General features: G+C 59.2%; 8 protein-coding genes across 8 annotated transcripts in view; 3 read left to right on the top strand and 5 right to left on the bottom strand.

Moving 5' to 3' along the window:
- Positions 1-6297: 6297 nt before the first annotated feature.
- Positions 6298-6888, top strand: MNEG_1159 (E3 ubiquitin-protein ligase; the record flags this gene model as incomplete). The annotated part of the gene is made up of 2 exons (XM_014050368.1): positions 6298-6550; positions 6767-6888. The coding sequence occupies 2 exons, from the start codon at positions 6298-6300 to the stop codon at positions 6886-6888; spliced, it is 375 nt and encodes a 124-aa protein (XP_013905822.1).
- Positions 6889-7666: 778 nt separating this feature from the next.
- Positions 7667-10554, bottom strand: MNEG_1158 (Actin; the record flags this gene model as incomplete). Its single annotated transcript, XM_014050367.1, has 6 exons — positions 7667-8211; positions 8590-8761; positions 9062-9109; positions 9394-9459; positions 9782-9928; positions 10495-10554. The coding sequence occupies 6 exons, from the start codon at positions 10552-10554 to the stop codon at positions 7667-7669; spliced, it is 1038 nt and encodes a 345-aa protein (XP_013905821.1).
- A 1283-nt stretch (positions 10555-11837) lies between these two features.
- Positions 11838-12773, bottom strand: MNEG_1157 (putative TLC domain-containing protein; the record flags this gene model as incomplete). The annotated part of the gene is made up of 2 exons (XM_014050366.1): positions 11838-12241; positions 12458-12773. 2 exons carry the CDS (start codon positions 12771-12773, stop codon positions 11838-11840), a joined length of 720 nt encoding a protein of 239 aa, XP_013905820.1.
- A 1138-nt stretch (positions 12774-13911) lies between these two features.
- MNEG_1156 (tRNA (adenine-N1-)-methyltransferase) lies at positions 13912-15713 on the bottom strand (the record flags this gene model as incomplete). The annotated part of the gene is made up of 3 exons (XM_014050365.1): positions 13912-14556; positions 14831-15340; positions 15561-15713. 3 exons carry the CDS (start codon positions 15711-15713, stop codon positions 13912-13914), a joined length of 1308 nt encoding a protein of 435 aa, XP_013905819.1.
- Positions 15714-16401: 688 nt separating this feature from the next.
- MNEG_1155 (hypothetical protein) lies at positions 16402-18201 on the bottom strand (the record flags this gene model as incomplete). The annotated part of the gene is made up of 4 exons (XM_014050364.1): positions 16402-16760; positions 16972-17379; positions 17790-17912; positions 18078-18201. 4 exons carry the CDS (start codon positions 18199-18201, stop codon positions 16402-16404), a joined length of 1014 nt encoding a protein of 337 aa, XP_013905818.1.
- Positions 18202-19351: 1150 nt separating this feature from the next.
- Positions 19352-20755, bottom strand: MNEG_1154 (hypothetical protein; the record flags this gene model as incomplete). Its single annotated transcript, XM_014050363.1, has 1 exon — positions 19352-20755. One exon carries the CDS (start codon positions 20753-20755, stop codon positions 19352-19354), a length of 1404 nt encoding a protein of 467 aa, XP_013905817.1.
- A 1569-nt stretch (positions 20756-22324) lies between these two features.
- On the top strand, positions 22325-26562 carry MNEG_1153 (hypothetical protein; the record flags this gene model as incomplete). The annotated part of the gene is made up of 9 exons (XM_014050362.1): positions 22325-22387; positions 22539-22652; positions 22857-22989; positions 23180-23415; positions 23720-23841; positions 24126-24583; positions 25184-25224; positions 25370-25458; positions 26541-26562. The coding sequence occupies 9 exons, from the start codon at positions 22325-22327 to the stop codon at positions 26560-26562; spliced, it is 1278 nt and encodes a 425-aa protein (XP_013905816.1).
- A 119-nt stretch (positions 26563-26681) lies between these two features.
- Positions 26682-27948, top strand: part of MNEG_1152 (hypothetical protein) — a gene marked incomplete at both ends in the record, with an annotated part of 3708 nt that continues 2441 nt past the window's right edge. Inside the window, 2 exons of the mRNA XM_014050361.1 lie at positions 26682-27296; positions 27567-27818. Coding sequence (XP_013905815.1) covers positions 26682-27296; positions 27567-27818 — 867 coding nt within the window. The remainder of the gene's footprint in view (positions 27297-27566; positions 27819-27948) is intronic.

The raw sequence follows: 27948 nt of genomic DNA, 5'->3' as shown, positions 1-27948 counted from the left end.
TGCACGACCTTGTGGAACAGTTTGGCAAGCGAGCACTGCACCTGGATTGGGCGGTAATTATTGCGGTCTGCCTCAAGCCCTTTGCCCTTGAAAACCTGTGTCAAAGGCTGCACGTTCCAAGCGGCAGGGTAGCCCGCTCGAAAGGTGCGGTCAAATACTGCAGCGAGGGGCTCGGCCAGGGCGTTGACCCGCCGGCGGCGCCCCTCAGCGTCCTCAACCCACTTCCATGCGCCCTTGAGCAGGTCAGCGCCGAGGCCGTCGAGGCCAGCCGCCGCGCCGCCCCGCAGGGCGCGCAGCTGCACCAGCACTTCCGACGCATAGTAGCACTACCAACGAAACGGGGCCAGTTAAGGCCCTTGTTATCGCCGTGTTAGCAAATCACCGCGGGTTATGCAGAGGTTATGGCCGTTAACTTGATTAACATCCTGTTATTGCTGATTTACCTCAGGTTATCAGTGTTATCAGTGTTAAAATGTAACACACGTGTTACTGCCAGGCTAACATGCTAGGTTATGCACGGGTAGTGCAGGTTTGCGTGATAACATGTGTGTTAACACTTTTCTTCTCCTTGGTAACCAGTGTTACTGTGTTAAGTTGTTATGGTCAACAAAGGGGTGCATAACCTACCTTGTTTTCCGCAGGTTAGCTTGGTTGATGAGCGTAACGCCTTGCATGATAGCAGGTTACCACGGTACACATCGCCAGAGTGTCAAGCACGTTGATGTAGGGGTGCAAGGAGGTGTTACTCATGTGTGCTGAGTCCACGGCGAGTCAACACAACGCCAACCTGGCCATGCTGCATACGAGCAAGGTTTCCAGGCGCCAGCACCATACAAGCGCGCCCATGAATGATGAAAATGTGTGCACAGCGAGATGCTAAGAGCAACCCACCCCCCAACCACCACGCATGCATGCATGAGGCACATTGCTCTGGGCCTTGAACCCAGGGATTGCTGTGCAGCGTTGCTTGTTGCTGGTGGCGGTGTGCCCGCACGCTGCGCTTTTAGCAAATGGTGTGACGGAGCATCATTAAATACCACATCCTTGCGTGTGTGCTAGTGTGTGAGTGTGCACGTGAGCAGACACGTACATGCGTGCGTGCGTGCGCGCATGGGTGCGTGCGCGCGCGCGTGCGCGTGTGTGTGTGTGTGTGTATGTGTGTGTGTGTGTGTGTGTGTGTGTGTGTGTGTGTGTGTGTGTGTGTGTGTGTCATCAATGACGTAGAGCAATGCCATCCCAAGGGACAGCACAAAATACCTTGCCACATAATGCAGTCACAAGCTCTCCGTTTCAACTTCATGCGCCTCTACACAAACCTCGACTGGGGAGCATGTACGTCCAGCACTGTAGTGAAGCGATCCACTTCATCCATCACCACAAACGTTTTGCAGTACAGTAGCCGCTCCAGCAAGCACGGGCTGTCGACTGCTGCCACCAACTGCAAGGTCAGCAGCAAATGAGAGAGGAAAGGGAGTGAGGTGGTCGGCAACAGCTGAAGCGAGGCACGCCACTACCAGCTACCATTCCATTTTTGACATCAATGGCGTAAAGTACTGTGTTGGGGGATTCTTTGGGTATATCGTGATAACGTGACCAGCGTGCGCGGAATACGATCTGTCGCCCCGGGGTGCGTGTGTGGGGCGCTCGGTGCCCAGCTCACCGCTTTCACCCATTCCGATGCGTGCGCGAGGGCGTGCCGCAGCGCACAACAAGCTGCATTTTTGCACCCGTGACAACCCGCACACTCGCAACTCACCACACGCAATCTCAGAGACCCTTGCTTGTGGGTCCAGCCAGTGCATGCTGCTTTGTGGTCCGGCGCAGCATGCATGGCTCTACTGCAGTGACGATGCATTGGAGCCTGCACCGCTGGACAGCATCCCACGGCCTTAGATGCAGATGACAAAATATGACCGTACATTTTACACCTTGCTCTAGCGGTAATGGCTCGCAGCAACATGCGAACTTCCCCTGTTGAGTGGTGTTTGCCACACAGGCTGTAAGGATGTTTGTTCAATTCTTGAAACACAAAACACATTGAAGTCAAAGTATATTTGTTTGATCAACTGCAACCGCGACACTACTCCAACGCACTGCTGTCCTCAGATCATTGTGGCACTGCGTCATCCGGTTGCTCCCCGCCTCCAGACTCTCTCAGCAATTTATTCGATTCCTTGATCATTGGTTCGTGGTGCGCCACCACCCAGAAAGTGTGCGATCAGCTTGTTTGTCGCACCCCAGTTGCTCCGGCGTTTGCTTGCTAGCGCAGCTCCAGGAGCGAGTCAGCTTTCTGATCATGATATAATATATCTCATAGTGCGCCGATCAGCCACGCAGGGGCCGAAGATGATCTTGCCAACCACTTTGGTGTGCATGTCAGATCTCTGGACCTGCAAACGATCCTGCTCGGTGAGTCGGCCTGATCTTGGCGCAGGAGACCGGCATTATCAGACCAGTGACAGGAGCATCGTCCTGGTGTGCAAGGCTGGCTAGGTGGTGTGCGGGGCCAAGTGGTGGTGTGCGGGCAATCCTGCACACTCAAGGCGCGCCGTCCGTAGTGCAGCTGCGACAGTGGTCTCATGACCGTGCGCCGGCGGGCCAGCAGCGTGGTTGTATGTGTGCTGCGCGGTCAGCTGTGCGGCCAACATGCTTGCCCAATTAAACGATGTGCTCGTCGATTTTCGATCAATGCCACTCATGCGCATGTCCGACGGTGCTGCAACCACAGGTCGCCACCGCGGGCAGTGTGGGAATGGGCGCGTTCATCTGTGCAGGGTGCCCGGCATCACCTGAGGATTGCGGGCACTGCACATGCTGAATGGGGGTGATCGACAACGGCATAATGGAGGCGGCGACAAGGTGCGTGGGGGCAGGTGCATTGCTTTGGCTTCAGCTCAAGACATGTCAACATGCCACCACATCAGTAGTGAGAAGCCTAGAATGTGAGGACCCACTGCGCCAACGAATGGTTGCTTTGCATATCACCCGTTTCAGTGGGGCAAGGCGATCTTACAAGCTCCCCAAACTCCACAGCCAGGCAGCATCATGCAACCTTGCGGTGACCTTACGAATGTCCCACGCCGATACCCGTTCAACTCAGGTGAGCTCAAGCACTCGACCAAGGCCCTTCAACCTGGACGTTAAACAGCTCTATGCTCAGCCTAGGGGTGGTTGGTGACAGCGGAAGCAGCGGCGGCAGTGCCAGTGGCGATGGCATTGAGAACCCTCGGTGGACTGTAGCCGGTTGGCGGCGCTGGCATAGGCACCATGCACAAGGAGGGTGGAGGGAGCATCCAGGTGAGAGGCAGCATGGGCAGGCTGCAGAGTTGTAGGGTGCATTGGAGAGCTGTTTGTGCAAGGCGCACCATCCATGCTCTTTGATGATAAGGGGATTCCGCACAAGCACCATGGTGCGCAGCGGGTGGTTGCAATACACGCGACTGCAAACGTAACAGCAGGTGGTTAGAGACGGCATGATCATAGCCGTAACAGCGAGTAAGGGGGATAGCAGGATCACCCACATAACAGCTAGTGATGGCAGATAACAAATTTACGGTCTCTTTGCCCGGTTACTGCAGATAACGTATAACAGTGGTTTGATAACATGGTTATTTGTGTTCAAAGCACATAACCCGATATCCAAATAACCAGTTATCCAAGTTAAGCAGATAACAAAGTTATCCAGATATGACAGATAACCAGATATCCAAGTTAACAAAAATAACAGGTAACAGCAGTTGTTAACCATGTTAACAGGTTCACCGGATAACCAGCGTGTTATCAGTGGGTTAGCCTCCATATCATAGGGACAAATTTACTCCGGTTATCAATGGGAATCGGAGTGTTATGTGCGCGCATAACACATGTTATTCTGCTGAGAATCCTATGGGAAATAACCAAAATAACTAGCCCCTTTTGTTGGTAGTGTAGGGCATGCGCGACGGAAAGCCGGCCTCATCAGGCACTTCATCTGCCTGGCACTTCATCTGCCTATAGGGGGATTGGCCCCCTCCCCATTACTTTGGTGGGGGAGGGGGCGGCGCAGCGGCCAGCCCCCTCTTCCTCAATTCATGCGGGCGTTACTGCCTGTGTAGTCTCTCTCTCTCTCTCTCTCTCTCTCTCTCTCTCTCTCTCTCTCTCTCTCTCTCTCTCTCTCTCTCCTGAATCTCACACAACGGTGATGCTGTGCATAGCATCACCGTTCCCACATGTGGATTAGGATTAGGATTGTTGCACGATCCCGCGGTCGCCCGGTCCTGGAGCCATCCAGGCTCATGGGATGTAGCATTGGGATGCTGTGTTGTTCAATCCCATAGGACCTGGGTGGCTCCAGAAGCACGCGACCTCAGGACGCTGTGAAAACAATCCATATCCTTGTCTTCGCTCGGGCTTGTTAGCCATATGTGAACGATTTGTTCAAACTACGGGCTACATCCAAGACCAGCAGCTGTTCCAGCATTTTTTGTGTTTCATACCATGAACTATTGCAGCGGGTAGAGACATGCAAAGGCTTATAGCAAGTCGAGTCAGGTCGACTGGCTGTAAACAGGGAGTGACTGTGTGATGATGATGTCAGCAGTGGATGTGGGCATCCCATATTACATGCTGGGGCTGAAGCTGGCATCAATAAAAGTAAACATTTGAAGTAGCTTCTTCCCTGATGAATGCACCGGCACAGTTCGCTTCTTGTAGCATATCATCCTAGCGCAATACCGGTAGTTGGTATCATAGTGCAGCATGAGGACTCTTGCCGGGGCACGCAAGGATTGTGGGACCAGGGGTGCTCATCACTCAATCACCCCATGGGCAACAGGCAGAAAGGCAGGCAGGTCATGGGCGAACAAGCCCGCATGCGTTATCCGTCGCCCCAGCGCCGTTCTGGGTTGATAATTATTTCAGTACCGTATCATACCGTAGCGAGGAAGCCGAAGCGGTCCAGAGACCACGAGGGCGATCACCCGCCTCCCGTCCAACGACCCTTGGTTGTCCCTCTTCGGCTCCTCCTCGCTTATTTTGCCTTGTAGGTTCTTGTGGCTGATGCGTGGAACTCCATCAGCTTGGACACGAAGTGTTCTGTGGCTTGTTGTCGCAAAAGCCCTCGCTTGCTGTTCAGGTCGTGGATCATTTGTGTTGTGCAGCCGCAGCCATGTGTGAATAATAAACAGCTCTAGGGACCTGTTCACTGCGCGGCACGGCGTGGCAGCTCGCTTGGCAGTCTCTGCTCTGCGGCGCGCTGTTGGTGTTGCGCCGCGTGCTCCACTGCGGCGCCCGGCGCTGCGCCCGTGCTTATGTCACCTGGTAGCACAGCACCCGGGCAGTATCTGCGTTTGGAGTCTGCGCCGCAAGACCCGAGCCACGAGACGCCGGGCACGCCGCAGATGCAACGACGCGGTGCAGGCGTTTCGTGCGGCAGCGCCTGCGCTGCATGCCTGTGGCGGATCTTCAGGTGCTTCAAGGGCCCAGACCAGCCTTTCGCCGAAAGGTAGGCGCCCGGACGTGCCGGGCCAGCCCTGTTTGGTGCCGCGGTGCCTGTGCCTCCTCTCAGTAAAGCACTGCGACAGGAGGCAATTGCACGAGCATGCAGCTGTTGTGGCTGCTCTCCTGCACATCTGCCTCATCAGCATCCCTTTGCTGCTCCTGTTTTGCTGGCCCGCTGGCTGTAGGCGCGTTCCGGCTCATCACGACCGGCTGGCGCACTATCAGGCGCCGACTGTCACCCCGCCCCCGCCGGCGAGCTCTGCTTCGTCGCTGGGCGAGAGCGATTACGAGCACGGCACGTTGCTGTCAAAGGTGCACTGGGATGCGCATTGGGTCTGTCATGTGGCGATCAGCGGAGCAGCTGCAGCAATGTCGTGGGTGGTTGCTGCAAAGCTCATATATCTCTCGAGGAGGGGCACGTACCATTTGTATGTCGCCCAGCTTCTTCTCATACCCGCTGCAGCAGAGAGGCAGCTTGTAACCGATGCAATCGCAATCGTGCCTGCCCTGCAGCACACCACACCTGAGCAGCCGGGGCCCAGCAATGGGGAGTCAACAGCTGCGGCGGCGGACACCATTTTGTATGAGCTGCCGCAGCACATGCGCACAGGTGAGGCGTCGCTGTGGAGTTGCAAGATGAGGGGAACGAGCACACGCGAAATCGTTTGTCGCACCGCACAAGTTTGCACGGCGAAGTGACACGATGCCGCTGGCCTGTCGGATGGACTCCCTATCACAGATACATGCGCTAGCGCAGGCCGCGCATGGCCCTTGACAGATGTTGGACCAGCCAGTACACAGCACCCTCGCGGCGCAAGCATGGGCAGCAGCAGCAAGGCTGGCGTTGGAGCCAGCGCCAGCAGCAGCGGCAGTGGCGGGGCCAGCGGCGGCGGGGTCGGCGGTGTTGGCAGGGGGAGTGTGGGCAAGCTCGCCAAGGAGCCCCTTGTGGATCTGTCTGGAGACCTGACGGCTGGGGGCATGGGCACTGAGAAGCTGCTGGGCGGCGGGGAGTCGCAGCAGGAGGAGGAGGACGACGACTGCTGCGCCACCTGCTTGGAGATGTACACACAAAGTGCGATGCGCCATCCGATGGGGTGATGGATACCAACACAACAGGCCTAACTGCTACTGTTCCGGGCGGGCCTGCTGAGCACCAGTTGCTTGATGCAGCAGGGCTTTTAAGTCTGAGCACGGGCACCTTGTGCTGAGAAATGTAGGCCGCCTGCGTGCCGGCTTCTCCAGTTGCGGAGCATGACTGCCTCCTCAACCTTGCTCAATTCTATCACAGGCAACCCTCGGATTTGGACGCAGTGCGGCCACCACTTTCATATGCAGTGCATCTATGAGTGGCTGGAGCGCAAGGAGACCTGCCCCCTGTGCGAGTCGGAGATTCGTTTCGAGGAGTTGTGAAGGCTGTTGTTACTCAAGACCTTGGTACTGCAGCTGCTCCGCTGGAGGAGGCTGCCGCCACTCATGCCTGGGAAAGGTCATGTTTGAGCGTTCGCGTGTTTACATACATGTGTTTGCTTCCCACTGTTGTGGTGCACGGCAACAACCTTGGCAGAGGAGCTGCACGCTTCATGCGGCTTGTTATCATCAACCCATGTTTGATGCTTGGCACAACATGTCACTACAATATGCTCTTGTCTTTTGTTGCTTTGCTGTTGAAGCATTTGATCCCTGCTGCTTTCTCAGCTAGCGTTCATGTAACCTCACCTCTGCACCTGTACTTTTGTGCGTGAGGACCGCTTTTCTAGAGAGGGTGCACCACAGAAAGGAGTTCTTGGCACAAGAGCAGCACAGCAGGCAAGGCTGGCACAGGCAAGGCACTGTGTGCCCAACAAATGCAACACACAGTGTCAGCTGCCTGGTCCTTTTGAGATGTAGTGAGCTCTCCAGCTTTGCGGCACCATACACACGAAGAACCACGTGGCTCACCCCAGACAACAAAAAGGGGGTGCATTACATCACGTGATGTGACATGAAATTCGTGTCAAAGGGCTGCAATCACCAGGCGTCAAAAGCACTGCAGCATGTCAGGCGCGTCACAGGAAGAAGAGAATAAGCACGCACAGCACCATAGTTGCTGGCTGCGCGCCTTCCCATGCACCCTGCTGGCCCCAGGGAGCATATGCCTGGAGAGCGAGAAGGCCCCCGATTTGCGGCCACGCCAGCTGGCCGAGCTGCTCTAGAAGCACTTGCGGTGCACAATGGAGGGCCCGCTCTCGTCGTACTCTGACTTGGAGATCCACATTTGCTGGAAGGTGGATAGGCTGGCCAGGATGGAGCCGCCGATCCAGACGCTGTATTTGCGCTCCGGGGGCGCGACCACCTTGACCTTCATCGCGGAGGGCGCGAGCGCCGTTATCTCCTTGCTCATGCGGTCGGCGATCCCCGGGAACATGGTGGTGCCGCCGCTGAGCACGATGTTGGAGTAGAGGTCCTTGCGGATGTCGACGTCGCACTTCATGATGGAGTTGAAGGTGGTGTCGTGGATGCCGTTGGCCTCCATGCCCACCATGGACGGGTTGAACAGCACCTCGGGGCAGCGGAAGCGCTCGTTGCCAATAGTGATGACCTGGCCGTCGGGCAGCTCGTAGTTCTTCTCCAGCGCGCTGCTGCTCATGGACGTGGACATCTCGCCCTCAAAGTCCAGCGCCACATAGGCCAGCTTCTCCTTGATGTCGCGCACGATCTCGCGCTCCGCGGTGGTGGTGAAGCTGTAGCCGCGCTCTGTGAGGTTTGATGGTAGCGGTGGGAGAAACAGGATCTGGGAAAGTGTGCGTGTGTGGAAAAGGGCGGCTGCAGGTGGAAGGCAAGAGGCGCCAGTGGGGGCGACAAGGAGGGTGCGACCGCGGGCAGGTGCAGGGTTGCCTGGCTGGCTGAGGTACCCCACAACGCCACACCGCAGCTGCGGCTGGCTTATAAATATGTTTTTTCAACTGCACTTCTCTGCAAACCACAATTACCGCCATGTGACTGTCGGAATGCACAACGGCGCCACATCAATGCTTATCCACAAAAACAGCTGCCTCAACTGTGTTGACCACCACCACCCTGGAAAATCGTCCCCACTGCCCACACAGCAGCAGCCCTTCAAGCGCAGCGCACCCATCAGGATCTTCATGAGCCAGTCGGTGAGGTCGCGGCCGGCCAGGTCCAGGCGCAGGATGGCGTGGGGCAGTGCGTAGCCCTCGTAGATGGGCACAGTGTGGGTCACACCGTCACCAGAGTCCAGCACGATACCGGTGGTGCGCCCGCTGGCGTACAAGGACAGCACAGCCTGTCGCGGGTTGCGGTCGTGGCAAGCCAGTCAGTTGAGAAAGAGCATTTCAAACAGCTGGAAAGGTGTCGCTGTCGGGGGCTTGGCAGCCCTCAAGATTTGATGCAGCTAGGGATGCGGCACCCTGGGTTGGATTACTGGCGCCCAGGCAAGCCGAAGCTGCTCGCAATTATGGCTCTGATCTGTCTGGGAACAGGGCTGGCTGTTCAATCACCAGCAGCTCATTAGTTGATGATACCTGCTGCTGTGGTCTGGCCTATCAGCTGACGTGAAAAGCAGCCCAGCAGCCGCACCACCCACCTGAATGGCCACGTAGATGGCCGGTGCATTGAATGTCTCAAACATGATCTGCAGGGCAGCGCAACAGCAACATGGAAACGGTTGACAACCTGGCAGCTTCATGCCATGTGCATCATTGCTATGCTGCTGCAGTAACAATCTTTGGTGGTTGCAAGAGGTGGTTGCAAGAGGTGGTTGCAGGAGGCTGAAACGTGCCCAAGGATTAAAATGTGCATGCTGCACATTGCCTGCCAGACAACTTTGTCATTCACCCATTGGCATTTTGTAATCAACAATTATGATGTGTATGCCCGCTTGATTGCTGCAGCAGGGAGTAGCAGCTGTCTCCGCACCTGAGTCATCTTCTCCCGGTTGACTTTGGGGTTCAGGGGCGCCTCCGTCAGGAGCACAGGGTGCTCCTGGATACGGTGAAGATGGGGCAGGTGTGCAAGGGCAAGCATTGTTGGGTGAGGCGGTTACACTCCCCAGCTAGTGCTGCTGAGCGCCAAGCTGCGCCATGCAAGACCTTGCTGCCACTGCTGCCTATATTGACAGCTGCTGCTTCGCCTGCCGTGCGTGATCACTCCCTCTCAGCGGCTGCGGAAGTGCTCCTCAACGCCGTCTGTGCTCATCGCTGTCCATCCGGCCAGGGTCTTGGGCACGACAAATAAAGGACACAGCAAAAACAGTGCATCTGCAGCCGGCGAGCCGTGCCGCCCCTCACGCCACCGCCGCCCGCACCTCAGGGGCTACACGAAGCTCATTGTAGAAGGTGTGGTGCCAGATCTTCTCCATGTCCTCCCAGTTCGTAACAATACCGTGCTCAATGGGGTACCGCAGAGACAGGATGCCCCTCTTGGATTGCGCCTCGTCTCCCACGTACGAGTCCTGCGGGCATCATGCGAGCACATGCAGCAGCAACCCCCAGCTCGGCCCTGCAGTCTTTGATTAGGCCCACTGCTCGGTCACCGTGAGCCGCACAGTAGCCCGCCGCGCCCTCTTAGCATTCTCGGCAAGCCGAACACATGCCGTGTACCATGTGATGTTCGCCACACTCCCAGGGATGCTTTGGTGTCCGCGCGCACGGCACCCCCAGCGTGCTGGCGCAGCGCGCAGCAGCACATCTATGGAACGCGCAACGTAACGCCGCCTTTCAGAGCGTTCCGCATCAAGAGCTTCTATGACCACGAAAAACAGTGGTGTTCCCTGCAGCATTCGCCAACTCGCCTTCTGGCCCATGCCAACCATCACACCCGTGTGCCTGGGCCTGCCCACGATGCTAGGAAACACCGCCCTGGGAGCATCATCGCCGGCAAATCCAGCCTGCAAAGGAGTCAACCGACTAGAGTCAGTGATAGCAGCGGGCACGCCCGCGCGGCAAGCAACCACACCCGCTGTGGTCTGGTTGAGCACACCCAACCAGGACGTCAACCACTCCCAAGTCCCAAACTCACCTTCACCATGCCTGAGCCATTGTCGCAGACCAGAGCGCTGACCTGGCCGTCATCGTCCATTCTGTTGCGATCTACGGCCTCGCTGTGGCACAGCGACTGGGTGGCCGTTAAGATAGTAGCCAATAATAACGAATGCAGCCCAGGAAATTATAATTCATGCCACTTTGACCTGGCAATGGCGTACGGTACGCCGTGCGGCCATGACAGAAGCTTCACCAATCATTCAGTCATCGTTGCGGCTTTGCTGTAGTGCCTCTCCTGTTATGTACAAGGAACCTGGCTTGCGTGAAGCAGACAGCGACACAACTAATAGATCCTGCTATGCCCAGCCACCCACACCCTCACAACCACAGCGCGAGCTGCATGCGCACACAAGACACAACAGAGCCAAGTGTGGTTGCTTGGCCCCCTTGCAGGCCGCTTCTCAAGTGGTTCCAATGCATGCGAATTAACAGTAGTAAACCTGATGAAATGCGCATGGCAGGAGAAACCATACTGCAGGTCTCGCGTGAACGAGACTGCCTTGCTGATATTTATGGAAAGCCCTTAGCTGCTGGGGTGCGCGTCAAACCAGCTGCATTGATTGCCTATCACAGCCTTGCGCCTGGTTTCAATGCAAGCTCCCGTCTGGCGCGACCTGCAGTGCTGCTGCCGTCGCACTCAGTGTAGCACCAATCGGCACTTCAAGCTCGACAACAACTCCTGGAAGGCCCACCCTCATCATGCCGGTGCCTTCCTGCAAGCAACCGGATGAGATGGCTGTGCTGCTTTGTTTCTTTCATGGCTGTAAGTAGGTCTCTCAAAGCAAGTGACTTCATTAGCGAAGCAAGCATGAGTATTAACAAGGGAGCTGCATTTGGCAATGTGGCATCTGTGGGATTGGATATCGTCGTTGACGAGGGTTTCAGACGGGTGCAGCGCATCACAGCAGCCAACCATGATCGATTGCTCCTGAGCACCATGGAAAACTGAGACTAGTCTTGGAGGTAATGAGGCTACGAGGCCATGACCGTTTGTGGTGGCGCTGGTTGTTTGGCGCTTCAAGTCTTGAATTGCGAAAAACGCTTTGCACCCCCTTGGACCACTCGATATGATAACTCTTGTTAGTCATCCCCTGCATTTGCAGAATTACACGCATATGTATCAAGGGAGGCATAATCTCGCTTGAAAGAACACCTAAAATTGTGAGACCTGAAGTGCAGGCCAGCTCAATCAGAAACACTGCATCAAACAATAGGTTGTGCACATGACTGTAATTGAGCAAGTCGCGGAACCGAGGCTTTGGATTGTGGAAATTTCAAAAAGCTCGCAAGGCCATCAACCCATAATCAAGCGCGCCAATGCTACCGCTGCTTCTTGCCTTGCCCCCCCTCTGTGCTCTGCTCATGTGCGCGCTTTTTGCTGTGCGTGTCCTCCTTGCCGCCAGCAAGCAAGCGAGCCGCCTTTGAGGCCATCTTCCAAAACCACAGTGCATTCAGCGCGTTGAGAGAGACGTTGGCAATGCGGTAACCCCAGATGCCGGCCGATGAGAACCCGCCCTCGCGGGGGGTGTCCAGCTCTTTCTGGGTCGCATTGAAGAAGTAGTAGCTGCACCATGTGCCCCACACATTGCGGCAGCAGAAGAACACAAAAACCATGGTGAGGCCATTGGCAAGGTATAGCGCAGTGTTCCCAAGGCCCTTGGCGTGCAGGAACCAGCGAATGTGCACAAACGGCGTGCTCAGCTCCCACATCAAGAAGGCAGCGCCTGGGTTGCCGAAGGCAGGGAGATCGCGAGAAGATTGGGGGTGTTGAAGGCTTCACACCAAGGACGCCAAAACCCTTCAAGAAGTCTGCGCCCTAACCAGCACACAGGTTTGGCACTGCATTGCTGAACGCACACACGCATCTGCCTGCTTCCCGTGCCTCGTGCACCTGCCGCCCCCATCGCATACCCGACAGCCCGTGCTTCCCGGCCGCTCACCAAACCAGTGCAGCGTCCCGAAGAACACGGCGTAGCCGTATACAAAGAGGCAGCACAGTGCGTGCAACAAAAACTGCGCTCCCTCAACATCAAAGCGCAGTAGCACTGTCACCAGGTCATATGTGAAGTAGCCGCTGCTGATTGTGACCATTGCCAGAGACATGGCGCTCACGCCATACACGGGATCAGCCGCCAGTCGTGGGTCCAGCAGCACCGCCAGGCCAACAGGGATCTGCAGAGGGTGAACGGGGATTAGAGGATCGTTGCCCGTGGCGGCAGCGAATTCGAGGTTGCCCTGCAGGCGGCACTGGACCATGTCGGTGACAGGCAAGGGTTTCAAAGGGTACAGCTGAGATGGGCTGCTAATCTGGCATGGGGCAGATTGCCCTCCTTTGAGCAGCGCAGCCGCGTCAACCTGAACGGCCAGGTGGACAAAGCTGACGATTATTATGAGCGCCTTGGTCACAAGCTTTTGGGAAACTGTGGCACCAGCAGCTGCGCCCTGATTGCGCAGCAGGCGTGCGATGAGCGGGCGCGCCGTCAGCTGTAGGAGCAGGTCGACGGTGCCAAACGCCCCCGCTGTTGAAGGGATGGGAGGCAAGAAGCCAAGAGTGGACGTCACGATGAGCCTTGAGAGAATGGTCATGGCAACGTTGGTCAGGGCAACATTGCATGCATTGTTCATTCCAGCCCATCCACTTTGGATGCGTGTCCAAGTCACATCAAAACCAGCAAGGGCTCGTGCTGTTGACACGCAGCAGCAGCATTCGCAGGCGCAGGCGCAGGCGCAGCAGCAGCAGAAGAAGCAGCAGCGAAACCAACAGCAGCAGCAGCAACATGTTGGCGAGCAAGTTGACGCACCAACCACCAAGACGGCCACCAACAGCTCAGTGCGATTGAACGCCATGATATCAAATGTCTGCAGACGTTCCACACTCGGTGGGTCCCATGTCCGCAGGACGTTCATCCTTTTTTTGATCCGCTGCCAGGGTCAGCAGCCAATGGGGGCCGCGCCTGTGCTGTGACGTTTTCAGGCAATCACGTCCGTCTATCTCAGGTTCTCAAAGGCAATATGCGGGGGGATCTGCTGACGTATCACTGCACTTGATCTGCAATTGACCCTACCAGTTTGATGAGGGAATAATGAATAAACTGCCATGTGAATGACCCCAATTGCGATATATCACGCAAAGTTCTACTGTGCACTGTCCACCGTATGTGCATATCATCGTCACTGTCACTTCCCGCGATGAGACATGCAATGGCACAAAGTCTCAGTGTAATTCTGTTGCACCTAGCCGGCAAACGTTTCATAATCCTCCTCTGGTAGCAAATTCAGTCGGCGCAACAATTCTCATGTTGGCCTTGCAGGCCCCCCTCCTCTTCCCCGTCCAATGCTGCTGGTGATCCAGTGGCAGTGACGCGGCATCGCCCACCATATATGCAACCAAGTTTTACAAGAACTTCCGCGCAAAAGTCAGGTAACCAGTGTGCCCGCGTGCGTCCATGGACGGCTTGCTGACCACCATCTTGATGGGTGGCGTCAAAGGGGCGCCGTCGCCAATGTGGTCCCGGCCCCGCTGCCAGTGCTGCTGTTGCTGCTGCTGTTGCTGCTGCTGTTGCTGCTGCTGTTGCTGTTGCTGCTGCTGCTGCTGCTGCTGCTGTTGCTGCTGCTGCTCCTGCTGTTGCTGCTGCTGCTGCTGTTGCTGCTGCTGCTGTTGTTGCTGCTGCTGCTGCTGTTGCTGCTGCTGCTGCACCTGGCCCTGCTCCTGTAGCTGGCCAAGCGATGCTGTGCTCCCCTCCGCAGTAGCCTGCAACTGCTGTTGCGACGGCTGCTGCTGCTGCTGCTCCGGGCCCCTGCTGACCCCTACAGCTTTGTTGCTGCCCAGCTCCTTGCCGTCTTCCCGTCCACGCTTCTTTGATGCCCCAGCCGCCACCGCCTCTGCCTCTAATTCTGGGCCACCATCAGCGACTGGCGCATTATTAAGCACATGCGCTAGTAGCGTCTCCTCGCAGACCTCGTAGTTGCGCAGGAGCACTTCATACGTCACGATGTCAGTCATGCCGCAACCGTCCAGCGCCTCGCATGTGCGCTGGACCTACGGGGACAAGCACGGTTGCGGCCGATTGGAGGGCCACAGCAGAGCAGGCGCCGTGGGAGCATGTGCAGGTGCATCCCAACGTATCGATGCCCCAGGCCTGTGAGCGCTCGGTTTAGATGCGCAAGCCTGCCCCTCACCGAGCGGCCGCAGCCCGCACGATTGACTGGCTCCGCCCACCCGCTTTGGCCACCAAGCAGCAGCCCCAGCCTGCTCAGCCATTGGGCCCCAGCCCTGTGCGCCGCTCACGGCCTTTCCACTCATCTGTCCTAACCTGTTCGATGCACGGGCTGAAGGAGCAGAAGCGCCCGTTCGGCTTCAGGCACTGGGCCGCCGACTGCACCACCTTCCAGGGTCCCGGCAGGTCCAGAAAAACGCCATCAGCCGTGCCCTCCAGCTCGTCAACAGGGAACCCCTTCTCTTCTATGTTGCGCATCACCACGCTCGCCAGCGTCGGCGGCAGCCCGTTGCGCAGCAGCTCGGCCGCGGCCTCCTTGGCGCGCAACTCGTGGAACTCGAAGCTGCGCACGCGGCCGGTGGGCGCGACTGCGCGCGCGAGCGAGTGCGTGAGGCTCGCGCTGCCGGTGCCCGACTCGAGCACGAGGCAGCCGGGTCGCAAGTCCAGGTACGTGACCACCATGGCGATATCAACAATGTACAGGATCTGAGTGCGGTGGCGCAGCACCAGCGTCCACAGCTCCGGTGTCGGCGCGAGCAGTTGCACCCAGCCACGGCCAGGCGGGCGGCTGCGCACGCGGGCGCCATAAGGCGTGCCAATCCAGTCCTGGGGCGAGGCGCGTGTGCGCGTCAGGAGTGAGAAGTGGCGTGGGGGTCGGGATGCCCAGGGCATGGCGAGACGGGTTCTGGTAGCCGCACTGCGTACGCTTCCCTGCTGGCATCGTGCCATACGGCGCCATGGCTGCTGAATCTGACTGCCACACATATGTCGTCGTTTCCAGTGGTGGCGCGGTTGCTTGGGTGGCAGCGTCGCAGCCGCACCGCACCTTGTGGAGGAAGTTGCCAAAGCGGCTGGTGTAGGTCCCCTTGCTGTCCATGTATGCAGAATTGATGGATGTGTAGCTCTCATAAACAATCACCAGGTCGCCCTCCTTGATCAGGAGGGGTTCAAGGCCCTCCACTGGCTTTGGGAGCACCATGGTCCGCCCCCAGCGCTACCAGCCGCCGCTGCGGCGCCCACCAAGCTGCACTCCCGCCAATGGCACGCTGGACTGCAGGGTCCAGCCTACACGCCCCGGTCAGGTTGCGTAACAAATTTTTGTTTCGTACTCGTTTGGATAGCCAAGGCCGCTGCAGAACGACGACGGCGATCAGATCGACTGTTGCTGCACTGCAACATGCGCAACATAAATCATATGAATTGAGCATATATCAGCATTGCTGTGAGGCACATGACACGCGTGCTAAAAGGCGCAAACTGTCATACCGGTACGGGAGAGATGCCGGCAAACATTACAGTCCATATCTGCAGCACAGACTACGGTACCGTATGATAGCACTGATCATCTGACCCGCTTCCCTGTCACGTAAGCCTTCCCATCAAAAGACATGAAGCACACAGCAGGTCTAAGAAGTCCACTTTCCCACAGCACAGTCGTGTCACTGTGGGAAGGGTCATTGGAATGGCGACACCCGGACCGTGATTGGAGGCTCACCGCCTGTCTGATGCTGTTGCTCCTTCTGTCCAAAAGGTGAGACCTCAAGAAAATGTAACAAGCGCTTACATGTCATGCGCCATTTACAGTACAGAGCAGGTTCTTGGTTCAGAGCAGGTTCTTGGTTACAAGCGAGCCCTTGTCACCGCCCCACCAGCAACGAGCCGAACCATTATCCGCCATCACGGCCAGCCGCTGCGTCCTGCTCGCGCAACGCCGTCGAGCTCAGCTTGCCCCCACCTGGCTGCTCCCCCACCAGGCTGACGACTACCAGCCGCAGTTCCTCAAACCCACGCGCGCGCCGGCCGCTATTGATGGCCTCGCCACCGCTCAGCGTCTCGCGCGACACAACCAGCGCTTGCATATCTGGGTCCAGCTCGGCCTGAGTGGGCGCGGATGGGTCTCGCAGCGCGCCGGTGGTGACCGTGAGAGCCGGCCTCACGCTGCTCATGAAGTCCGCGGCAGCGGTGGTGCGGGCCTCTAGCGACTGCAGCAGGTCGTGGTGCGCCTTCTTGGCCAGGAGCTCGTCGGCTGGGTTATTGCCCGAGGGAGGTGGTGGCAGGGAGGGTATGCCGAAAGGGCGCAATACGACGAGTTAGACAAGCCGCATGGTGAGAGTTCTCATGCATTTGTCTCTTCATCACCAACAGCTGAAGTATGCTTGAAATTCATCACGACACGTGGCACGCGCGGGAGTTGGGTGCACCTGCTGCCCTTCAAAAAAAATTGTCCCGCCCCTCACCTGTAACGCCTACATACACCAGCTGCGTCGCACACAGCGCTGTGGCGGCCAACAGCAGCCGGTGGCCAGCGTGCAGCCGGTCAAATGTGCCGCCTACCGCTACATGTACAAATGCAAGCTGCTCATCCACCGCAATCGCGCCTGCTGCTGCCTTGCCACTGCTGTCTTGCCGCTCCTGCCTAGCTGCTGCAGCTGTTGCTGCGACTGCGGCCGCTGCTGCTGCTGTCGCTGCTGCTGCTGGCGTGCTCGACGCCACAGCCGTCGCTTTCAACGCCGCTGACGCCCCCGTTGCTGCACTGACCGCTGCTGGCGGCTCAGAAAGCACTCGTGGCTCCATGAGCATGGCCAACCCCCCTCTGCCGCCGTCCCTATCCCCGCTTCTCTGCGCAGCCTCGACCGTCGCGACACCTGCCAATAAAGGAGGAGCGGCTGCTGCCATTGACGGCGTCCTGAAGGCGGTGCCGGATGTGTCACCAACCCCTGCGTCGCCGTCCCGACTTTGTGATTCTCGTGTGGCAGCAGAGAGGGTCAACACCTGAACATCGACCAGCGAAGCAACGGCCTCTGCCGAGCGTGGAGCACGACCACGAGGGTGCAGTTGGAACAGGTGTTGTGGGGTTGAGCGCATTGGACAAGTTTCAGCAAGCCCTGGAAACGCCATGGCTGATACACCCCTCCATTGCTCGGTCAAGCCCCGTGTGCCATAATCCATTATCATTACCTTGGTTGGCTCCAGAAGCGCGCAACCAGGGCTGTGCTGATACGCATCACTGGCAAAGGGGCATTAATGCTGCAACCAGCACTGCCACGTCGCTCACCCGGGGTCCAGCCCGCAAATGGCAGCAGCGGCACCACGTCCAGGCGGGGCGCGAAGGCGCCAACCAGGCCGTACAGCTGCCCAAGCCATTCCAGGAGCGGTTCGGTCGCGCAGTCTCCCGCACCTGAGCGCCGCAGCATGCAGCAGCGGGAGGCTGGTTGGTGCAGCAGCATGAGCTGTGACACTACCCGCAATCAGGCGCCCCGTGCTGACATCGTGCCGCTCACGCATGCCTTCTCATGTGCCCTGTGACTGCCCGGCAGAATGTAAAGCAGGTGAGTGTCCTCACCTTCCACCAGCACGTACACTCTGCTTGCTGGCACCTGCCTGCTCGCCGCCTCACTCAGCAATGGCGCCAGCTGCTTGGGTGGTTGCGCAATACTGCCGTGCACAAGGTATCCAGCGGCTGCCATACCGCCAACGCTATCACGCGCACTTATAATCCAGGAGCGCCTGCGCCCAACCAGGTGCTGCTGCCGCGGTCCACCCTGCAGCGCTGACGATCTCCAGCGCGCAGGATGCATGCAACAGAGCTTGTAAAAGCGGTGCTACACGCGATCAAGGATCAACATTGAGCGCTATACATGCCCACAGGTGCTGGAGACGCGCAGGCAACGAGTGACGCCACGAAACACTTGCTCTAGACGCATCATACCCAGGCATTGCCCCAGGACGATGCTCATAGCCTGAATACCTTGTATGCTTTTCGGCAGCTGTTCCAGCCTTGTAAGTGATCTGCTTGAGCCCTCACTACTCGGCGCTCCTAGCGTAGGCCGGCACTAGCAGCCACAGGAACGGCCTCACCAGGCCTGAGAATCAGCCACTCATGGCCGTGGACAAGAGCATCGGCTTCCAGTGGGAGAAGTACGAGGCGTGGCGCGCGCACCCGCTGCTCAAGTTCAACCCGCGCAACGCGCTGCCAGGCTTCTTCTTCGGCCTCGGGGCCTTTGCTGTTTACGTAGTCTACGATAAGGCCAGCGGCACAAAGAACCACCACTGAGCGCCAATGCGCCGAGCCGGGACCTTCGCAGCACCCCAAACGCGGTGATGGCTGCGCGGCGGGGCGCATCAGCGGTGGTTCCTGGCGCAATGTGCCGCACAGATGGGATGCGCTGGGCGCTGCGGCTTTACGCGCAGCTGCCATGCAGCAGGTGTGCAGTGTTGGAATGCACAACGTGCCTGCATACGCCCACTGCAACAGCTTCACGATTGCGGCTTTTGGATGTCTGTCAGGGCTGCAAAACTGCCCTTGGCTTGGTGTGTGCCATAGCAACAGCAGGCGTCTCATCCTGTTTGTAGACGTCCTTTGAAGCATGCTGCTTGACGTGTGTAACCTCATCAAGCGCATGCTGCTGTGAGTGCTTGTCGGGCACATGTGGTGGTTGTAGGGGTTCGAAGTGGGGACAAACCAAGAGACAAGCCCAACATTTTGGACATTACTCACGAAGCGGGGTCTGGGCAGGATTACGGCCACAAACGGCGCACTGACGCGGGTTGTAAGCGTGCGAACTTACTGGTCAAACAGCAGCATCAACAGAAAGGAGCAAACAGCTGCGGCACTGCTCAGCACTCATCCGCATCATCCTGCATCATCATCTCATACTGCGCCAGCTTCGCCGCCAGGTCCCCAGGCAACGCGCCCTGTGCCGCCAGCTCCCTCTCCAAATCAGCATCCTCTATGTCCTCCACCATCGCGTCATCAGCGAGCACATCCACGACACCCCCACCACCTCGAAAGCTTTGTGCCCCGTACGGCCCGCTGCCCAGCACGCCCGCGCTGCGTCCAGGCACAAGCGCCGGCGCTGCCGCGTCCAGCGAGTGTGACGCCAAACCATTGCTGTCTAGAGCCGTGGGCCCAAACACATCCTCGTCGTGCTGTTGCTCTCCAATGGCACCGGTGCCCACCATGAGGGTGCCTGGCGCGGCAAGCTCCCCGTCGCCCCAACCACCATACCTGGCGCTGCCCCGTCCACCACCGCCACCTCGCACAAGTTTGTCGTGCATTTGCAGGCTATGGCTTAATGCTGCTGCGCCCCGCACTGCAGGGCCGGAAGTTGGAGGCGGCAGAGCGATGGACTGCTTGCCCTCCCATGTCCTGCTGATTCTGGTGCCACAACCATCCTCTTCTCCCTCGTTGCTTGCCACTTCAAGAACCTCCTCCCGGGAGGACCTGGTGCCCTGCCATGCCACTACATCCGAGCTGGGGTGACCTCCAGGCCCCGAAGGGACGCTGCAGCCATACTGCTGCTCCAATGCACCCCAAGGGTCCACAGTCTCTGGAGCCTGCCTTTCTGCTGCTGCAGATGTACCGGCGCCGGCGCCCGGTGCTGCAGGTGCATCCAGCGTGTGCAGGGGCCGGTTGCTTGTAATAGTCGGCCACTCCTGCTGTTGTTGTTGCTCCTGGTGAAGATGATGATGTTCCTGGTCTGCCTGCTCCTCTTGCTGCTGCTGCTGCTGCTGCTGCTGCTGCTGCTGCTGCTGCTGCTGCTGCTGCTGCTGCTGCTGCTGCTGCTGCCGCGGCTGCTTGCTGTCTTGACGCTTGATGGCCTGCGATGTACAGGCGCATGCTTGTTCCCTTCCGCTGCTGTCAATTGCTGCTTGTGGAGCTCTTTGCAACGCCGAGACCTCGATTGTGGCGTTTGCAGGCTTGCTTGTACCTTCCGCAGAGGAGTCTGATCCCGCCGCTGCCAGCTCACTGCTGTTCGGCATCTGAGACGCCCTCTGCGCTGAGATTGGTGCCAGCAGGCCAGATGCACCATGCCTATCATTGCTGAAGGTCATGGGCCGCAGCAGCTTGCCCCCACCGTGGCCTATGATGGGCGGGAGGGCGCCCTTGACTCCAGACTGCAGCCATTCAGGGTTGCGGGAAATCAGGCCGTTTGTGGGGGCGGCACCCAGCAGTGCGCCACCGGCGTGCCCAGGCATGGACTGCTTGTAGTCAAATTCAGGCTCCAGCTGTGTCTGCATGCTGCCCAGCCAAACGCTCCTGCGATGTCATGAGCAACCACAGCAGGAAATGACATTAGTTGTGAATATCTCTGCATTATGCAATTGAACATGCAATTCGCAGGCGTGGCCCTGCTCATCCAAAGTTCTCACTCTGGGGCATGCAGCAGCGGGTTGGCAGCACCACCAGTAGTGGCGTGCGCAGCCGCGTCTGCAGCTCCGAAGGCGTTCAGCTGGCGCTTGTCCCTGCTGCTGAGTGTCTCGCAAAAATCGTCCTCGCCCGTGGACATGATCTGCCGCACTTTCTCAGCGACGCCATGTGCGGCTGAGCAGGGGAATCACATGTGGCAGGGCTGCATTAATGTCGTACGCGTGTGCGGTGTTATGCAATCACTATCCTGCATCGCTGCGTGCGTGGGGCACACCATGCAAATTCACCTGCGAGGCCGCTTGCAACCACGCACCCACCCGCTTGCCGTTCGAGCTCCACCGCGGGCAGTAAACACCTGCGCTTGGCACAAGCACATGCGCGATTGTGAACAGACTAACGACACACTGGTCAACACATGGCGCTGGCGTCAATTTCATGAGGTCAACCAGCAGAACACTGCAATACTCTTGCTCCATCTCGCTGCCCCTGAAGGCATTCATCGCTCTGCAAGAATGCTCCACCTGGAACTGGGCGCCACCTTGCTCTGATGCTGGGCCCGCTGCGCCGGGCCTGCCTGTTGAGGTACCGCCACCTGAGCGCCTGCGGAACAGCAGCAAGCAGCAGAGCAGTGAGGGCCACGCGCGGCCCAGGTCAGCCGCAGGTCACGGCAGGCGCCCACCTTTGGAAGCCGAGCATCCCATGATGACGCTAGGAATTCAGGCCAACGCCCAGATTTTTGACATGCTTTGAAGATACCGTCGCAGCCTGGTCAAACGAGAAAGCGTGTTCCTGCGTGATCTTACAGATATGTTTAATCGTTGTAATATACAACAACATGAAATTACCTTAATTTTGCCTTCGCATAACATACCGTACTCGGAATAATTCTCCATTTCTGAAGTCCCGCCAGATCGACTCGATCCCGCGACAATCGCGGGCTGCTGCAGCTCTGCAAACTGAATGGCCTGCCTTGAACAGCTCCTGCGTGCCGGTGATGAAAGCATACCGAGAGGCGGCATCGGCGGCGTAAGCATTTCTGCGTAGAGCTCTGCGCGCCTGCGCTGCAATGCTCACCCGTCGCGCACACCCAGTCCGCGCCGTCTCTGCAGGCCCTTTTGACGGCAACTGAGGCAGAGAGCATAGTTGAGAGGCTAAAGGCATCCCCCAGAGAAGAGGTGCGGCGAGGCGCTCGAATATGGCGCGCAAGGGGTAGTGGGGAACAGAAGGCTGCACAAGTGACAATGTAAGCCACCGCAAGCAACAAGCCAACCTCCATGTGCGGCATGAATCCCTAATCCTCACGTACATCACAAACTCACAACTCTTGACGCGCGAACCGGCAGTTCGGCAGTCCTCACTTCTTGGAGCAGCACGACTGGATTGTCCAGCTCAACCTGCAGGCGCACCATAATGCCGCAGCGAGGTCTGACGAGTTTGTGATGGAGGCCCTGGTGTCTCACGGCAAGGTGGACGTGCTGATTCACAGCCTGCTGGTCGCGGAGGTGCGAGGCGCCCTACTGCAGCAGATGTTGGGCGCGCCAGCCGCATGGAAGGGAATCACAGGCAGCCCTGCGCAGTACTGCACCTTCGGCGCGACCACCCCTTGCTCCACACCTTAACCGCTTGCGTTCCGCCCCACCACCATTGGATCAGGCGTGGCGGGAGCGCGTGTTTCCTCTGCTGCGTGAGCACCTGGCGCGGCGCGTGGACAGTGCTATAAGCTGGAGCCTGCTGTTCCATGAGACGGCCCTGGCGAACCTGCTGGAGGTGGGTTTGCCAAGGGACAGGGGAAGTCATGCTTCGCGCATGGACTGCCGAGCAGCACTGCAGCTGGACCGTGCCATCCTGTCGACTGCAGCCGCGACATAGCACTGAACTCTTGTCGGTAGCCTGAGCGGCTGCAGGCTCAGCATGCACGAGACCGACGCCATGACGTGGCAGGCCCCACTCCCCATGCCCACTGTCTCCTAGGTTGCGCTGTTCCACCGCTGCGCATGCGAGGCCGCCAGCGAAGACATGCTGCTGGAGCTGGCAGATTGGGCCTACCGCAAGCTGACATACCTCAACACAGACGCGCACAAGCACTCAGCAGACACCGCCAAGGGTGAGGCACATGCAGCAGGGCAGAACAGATTGGTGCAAGTGGTGGCAATGAGCGCTGCGCACGCCCTCACACAGGGCCCCATGAGTGAAGGGTAATGTCAGGTCCCTGTGCGCCAACGAACAAATTTGCCAACCCCAACACCCGCCGCAACCATACAACCCTGGTATGCCATGTCCCCCATCCGTCTCAGATCGCAGCGCCCGGCAGCTGCTGGACCTGGGCCCTGAGGAGCACCTGGATGAGCAGCTTGGCGAGGTGACCTGGGGCGCTGGTATGTGCGGCCTGACTATAATGCGCTACCTGGCAGAGCATCTTGGCTCTCTGCCGCTGGGCGTGATGGCGCGGCTGGTGTCGGCCAACGACACGATCATGGCACTGATGCCGCTGGTGGCACAACCGCCATGGGCGCGGACGCACAAAGGGAAGGTGCGTGTGGTGTGCGGATGGGTTTGCTGAGTGCGCGGATGGGTTTGCTGAGTGCGCGGATGGGTTTGCTGAGTGCGCGGATGGGTTTGCTGAGTGCGCGGATGTTGTGCGGTGCACACGTTGCTGTCATGCACAATGGGCGCCGGTGTGCAGCGGGCGCCAGGCGCGGCTGTGGCGAGGCACCCCGATGCAGTGCAGCCATCACTGATCAATTCACTGAAGAATTCAAGTCACTCTTCTGTGCCTGTGCAAGGCACACATCCTTCCCATTTGATGTCCATTTCATCGTCCATCCAACCCTCAGATGGAGCGGTACATTCAGGGGTACTGGCAGGTGGTGGAGCCAGCAGATCGGCTGCAGCTGGCGCTGCCGGACGCGCAGGTGTGGCTGGCGCTGCACAATCTGCTGCTGGAGCCGGCCTGCAGGTTTGAACGAAGCGAGGCCGGAGGTGGCCAAGGTCCAGCTTTGCCCTTTGAATTGTGGATGCATTGTTATTCATCCAGGCTTTGCACAAAGCACGCAGTTGCTCGCATGTGCCCTATAGCATAGGCAGGCGCGCAAATTCACCGCGCGCTCGCGCACGCATGCGTCCACGTAGACACGTCCGCACGCATGCGCGTGCACGTGCGTGTGCGCGCGTGTGCGCACACATGCACACACACTCATTTCAAATTGAATATGATCACGAACAATCCGATCAAACAATCAGGGCCAAGTATGATCCCGACGAGTACCGGCGCGAGGCGCTGCAAAAGCTGCGGCGCCACATGCACGAGCCGCTGCTCGACCAGCTGCCTGTTCTCAAGGACCTGCAGCGCCTCCTGGACGAGATGGCGGTGGGCGCTGATTCTGGGGCGCACGATACTCGCTTGGGCAGCAGCGGCGATGGCGCGGACCAGGGCATCTCCTACCGAGCTGGCGGCGGTGGGGCTCGCAATGGGCGGCAGGCCGCGCACCTGATTTTGGAGCAGGTTCCGACCGCCCGCGAGGCCATCACACGCGGGCGAGATTGGCCGGCGCTGGCCGCGCACATCCGGGAGCGCTGGCTAGGCGACGAGGCGCGGCGGCTGGCGCGCAAGCGGGCTGAGCACATGCTCAAGTCGTTTGAATTCATGTGCAGCCTGGAGCCAGAGGGCAAGCAGCGGGGCAGCAGGAGCTGCAGCCAGGGTGGGGGCAGCGGCAGCCAACAGGGCAACATGGGCGAGCATGCAGAGGGGTCTGGTGGCGCAGGAGCGGAGCAAGGCGCCCCAGCAGTGCAGATTGAGTGCTGGCGCCGCGTGCGATCAGGCGTGCACGAGCGGTGGTGCGAGTTCAGCTGCAAGGTCGACGAGGCGCGGGCGCCCGAGCCTGTGGTGGTGGCAGGCGACGGTGGCTCTTCCGTGGCGGGGGAGCGTTTCAGGCTGTCAACCAGGGGCATGGAGTCGACCAGACCTCTGCCCTGTGATGGGAAGGTGGGCAATCGGGGCTGGTTCCTGAGCTGCTGTCAGGGTGGCCATGGATTTCCCAACACTACGCCAGTCCTGAAGGGGGTGTTACCATGCATTGTCAGCGTTGATCGTAGCGATGCTTGGGCCCTAACTGTTGCCAACGACCGAGACCGTGCCCTTAACAATCTCCCAACCCAAACCCTGGCCCCCCTCTCAAAGATTGTGGTGCGCTACTGCGGGTGCAAGGCAGAGGCACAGCTGCAGCTGCCCAGTATGGCTGTGCGCACGCATGACGACACGCCTCTTGGCCTGTGGCTGACTGTGGGTCTGCTGGCCACAGACGGGCTGGCTTTGCAGCTGCGGCTCAAGCGGGCGGCAAAGGTGCGCGATGCTGATGGTATTGGGTGAATGCAGCAGCTACTTCAAATGCCATCATGGCATGCTGCACGGCCTTGCCCCCTATGCCCATGAACTCATGACGCACACAGCATGTCACAATTCTGCAACCGTCCAACAACCCACGCAGCCTGTGGAGCGGGACCCTGTGGCCGGTGTGTGGTACGTGTACCACCCAGTGGGCGGTGCCATCACGATGCGTGTGAAGCAGGCGGACAGGTGTGGAGCAAGGGTAATTCAATGACTGGACCATGCAGACGGCGCATTCTAAGCACACGCCCGCACTGTTTGAGCGCTTATAGATGCTCTGTGCTCCATTCAGTGCTTCTGTATCCCACGTTGTTTCTGAAGGTCCCGTTGTTGCAGCAGGCGCCGCAGGAAATGAAATCGGGGAAGGCTGTGAAATTGCAGGTGTCGCACGTTCAGTTATATCTGCTCTGCTGCATTCCCTGGTGTTGTGTGATGCCGAGGTGGTGAATTCAAACCCCTTGTTCTGTGTTTGGATGCTCTGTTCGTGCTCGACTGCTGCGAAAAGCAAGGACAGCAAAAAGTACAGCAGGCAGTGCCGCTTGCGACTGTTTCGCAGCGGTGCTGGCGCCAGCAGCGCCGGTGGCCACAGCCCCCCCAATGTGCAGCCATACAGTGCAGAAGCTGGAAGTTCGTGCCTAAGCTCTGAGCACCCCATGCTGAGGAGGGCTTGCGGCATCCGTGGACTTGGGTAGCAATGGCCCGAGCTGAGCCGAGATGAGCCCCCACGGGCCTGTACCTCCGCTCCCTATGCCCTCAAGGCGGCCTGTTCGCAGCATTTCACGACGCTCCATCGCACCTGGACGCGCTTGGGAGCCGTGGGGCGGTCTGCAGGCATGGCAAGTTGGCACGCTGCGGGACCCATTCCGACGGCCCTCCCCAGTTTGTCCAATCGCCGAGGCTGCTTTCCACAAGCATCCGGCACATTCTGCAGCAACCAGGGCCCCCTCGCCCCTCTACGCGGGGGCTGGGCCGCGCGGGCCTCTAGCAACGGCCAAAGCGTCAATAAGCTTGTAGTTTTCAGTTGCAAGAGGCCCGGCGCCTGTTGGAGATCAGGCAGATCTGGCAGGGCAGGGCAGGGCACAGCTTGTCAGGGCCCGCATTCCACTTGCGGGAGCGTTCCAAGCCTCGCTGACAGTTCAAAGTCCTCGCCAGCACGGTCGCCCCGACAGCTGATTGTGACAGGGAAGGGAGCGCCTTGCGCGCGCCCGACCGCGGACAACCAGAGGCGGCAGTCGTGCGAGCACGCCGCGCTACGCGCGCTGTGGCTGCAGAGTAGGTGGCGGTGGCGTGTGACTTTGACGTAGGCGGCAGTGCGTGACAGCGGCGGTGTAGGCGTCGGCAGCGACGCCGACGGCCGCGAGGCAACAACAGCAGCAGCACCACCACCAGCAGCAGCAGCTCCGCGTAAAGCCATGCCGCCCGGCGCCGACGCAGTCGCGCAGGCACGCGCGCTTCTGGGGCAGCTGCGCACGCTCGCGGCGCAGCACGAGCAGGTGCTTGCCGCGTACGAGCGCCAGCTCGACGTGATCACCGCCGGCGGCTCGGCAAAGGTAGCCCAGCTCAAGGCGCCCAACAAGCGCCCGCTGGGGCTTGGCCCCGCAGACGCCGAGGGCCCAGAGGCCAAGAAGCAGCGGCTGGTCGCGGAGCAGCAGCAGCGCCGCAACGCGCTGTGGCACGAGTGCTACAAGGTGCTGGACCGCTGCCGGCGCAACCAGAAGGCCGAGGCGTTCAAGAAGCCGGTGGACCCCATCCGCATGAAGATCCCTGACTACCCCCTGCTCGTGAAGAACCCCATGGACTTGCAGACTGTCGGGGAGAAGCTCAAGCTGCGCGTGTACAAGGACCCGGCAGAGTTTGCGGCCGACATGCGGCTGATCTGGGACAACGCTGTGATCTACAACGGCCGCACCCACGTCGTCGGCCTGGCGGCGCAGGCGATGAGCGAGTTCTTTGAGAAGGCGTGGGGCCCACTGCAGGTGGACAAGCAGTGGGGTATCATGCTCAAGCAGGAGGACCTTGCGCGCGAGGTGGGCGGGCGAGGGTGGGTGCTGGGCTCCGCGCCGAGCGGAGCCGGGTTGGATGCCGCCGGCGAGGCTGAGCAAGGGCGTGGAGGCAGCAGGGGCCGGGCTTGGCGGTTCGAGCCTGAGCAAGTTGCTGCAGCAAGCCGCTGCTGCTGCGCCTCTTTGTTCGATCGCGCAGCAGGCCCTTGTCTCAACTCATCATACCGGCCGAGCAGACCGAACACAGTGCTGCCCTGCTGACTCCGCCCTGAAACCGACCGCACCAAACCCCAACAGGCGCTGCAGGGCAACACAGAAGGCCTACCCAACAGCGACCTGCCGCGCCAGCTCAAGGAGAAGCGCGATATGCTGGGCCACTACATAGCGGCGCGCGACTTCAACGAGGGCGTGCCGCCCGGCAGCCTGGGGCCGTTCGACCCGGCGCGCGGCATGAACTTTGAGGAGAAGCGCAAGCTGAGCGCGCACCTGGCGTCGCTGCCAGGGGAGAAGATGCAGCGGGTGGTAGACATTGTGGAGGCCGGGCTCCAGGTGAGCAGTGGGGCCGGACGTTCTGGGGAGGGGCTGTAGTGGCACAACGGGCAGGAGCGCTTGTTGTGTGTGTGTGTGTGTGTGTGTGTGTGCATTTGTGGATGTGTGGGCGCGCGCGCGCGTGTGTGTG

Source organism: Monoraphidium neglectum (genome assembly GCF_000611645.1).
Source record: "Monoraphidium neglectum strain SAG 48.87 unplaced genomic scaffold scaffold00110, whole genome shotgun sequence".
NCBI lineage: Eukaryota > Viridiplantae > Chlorophyta > Chlorophyceae > Sphaeropleales > Selenastraceae > Monoraphidium > Monoraphidium neglectum.
Note: the sequence above shows the minus strand (reverse complement) of the source record. Positions and strands in the feature narration are given on the sequence as shown.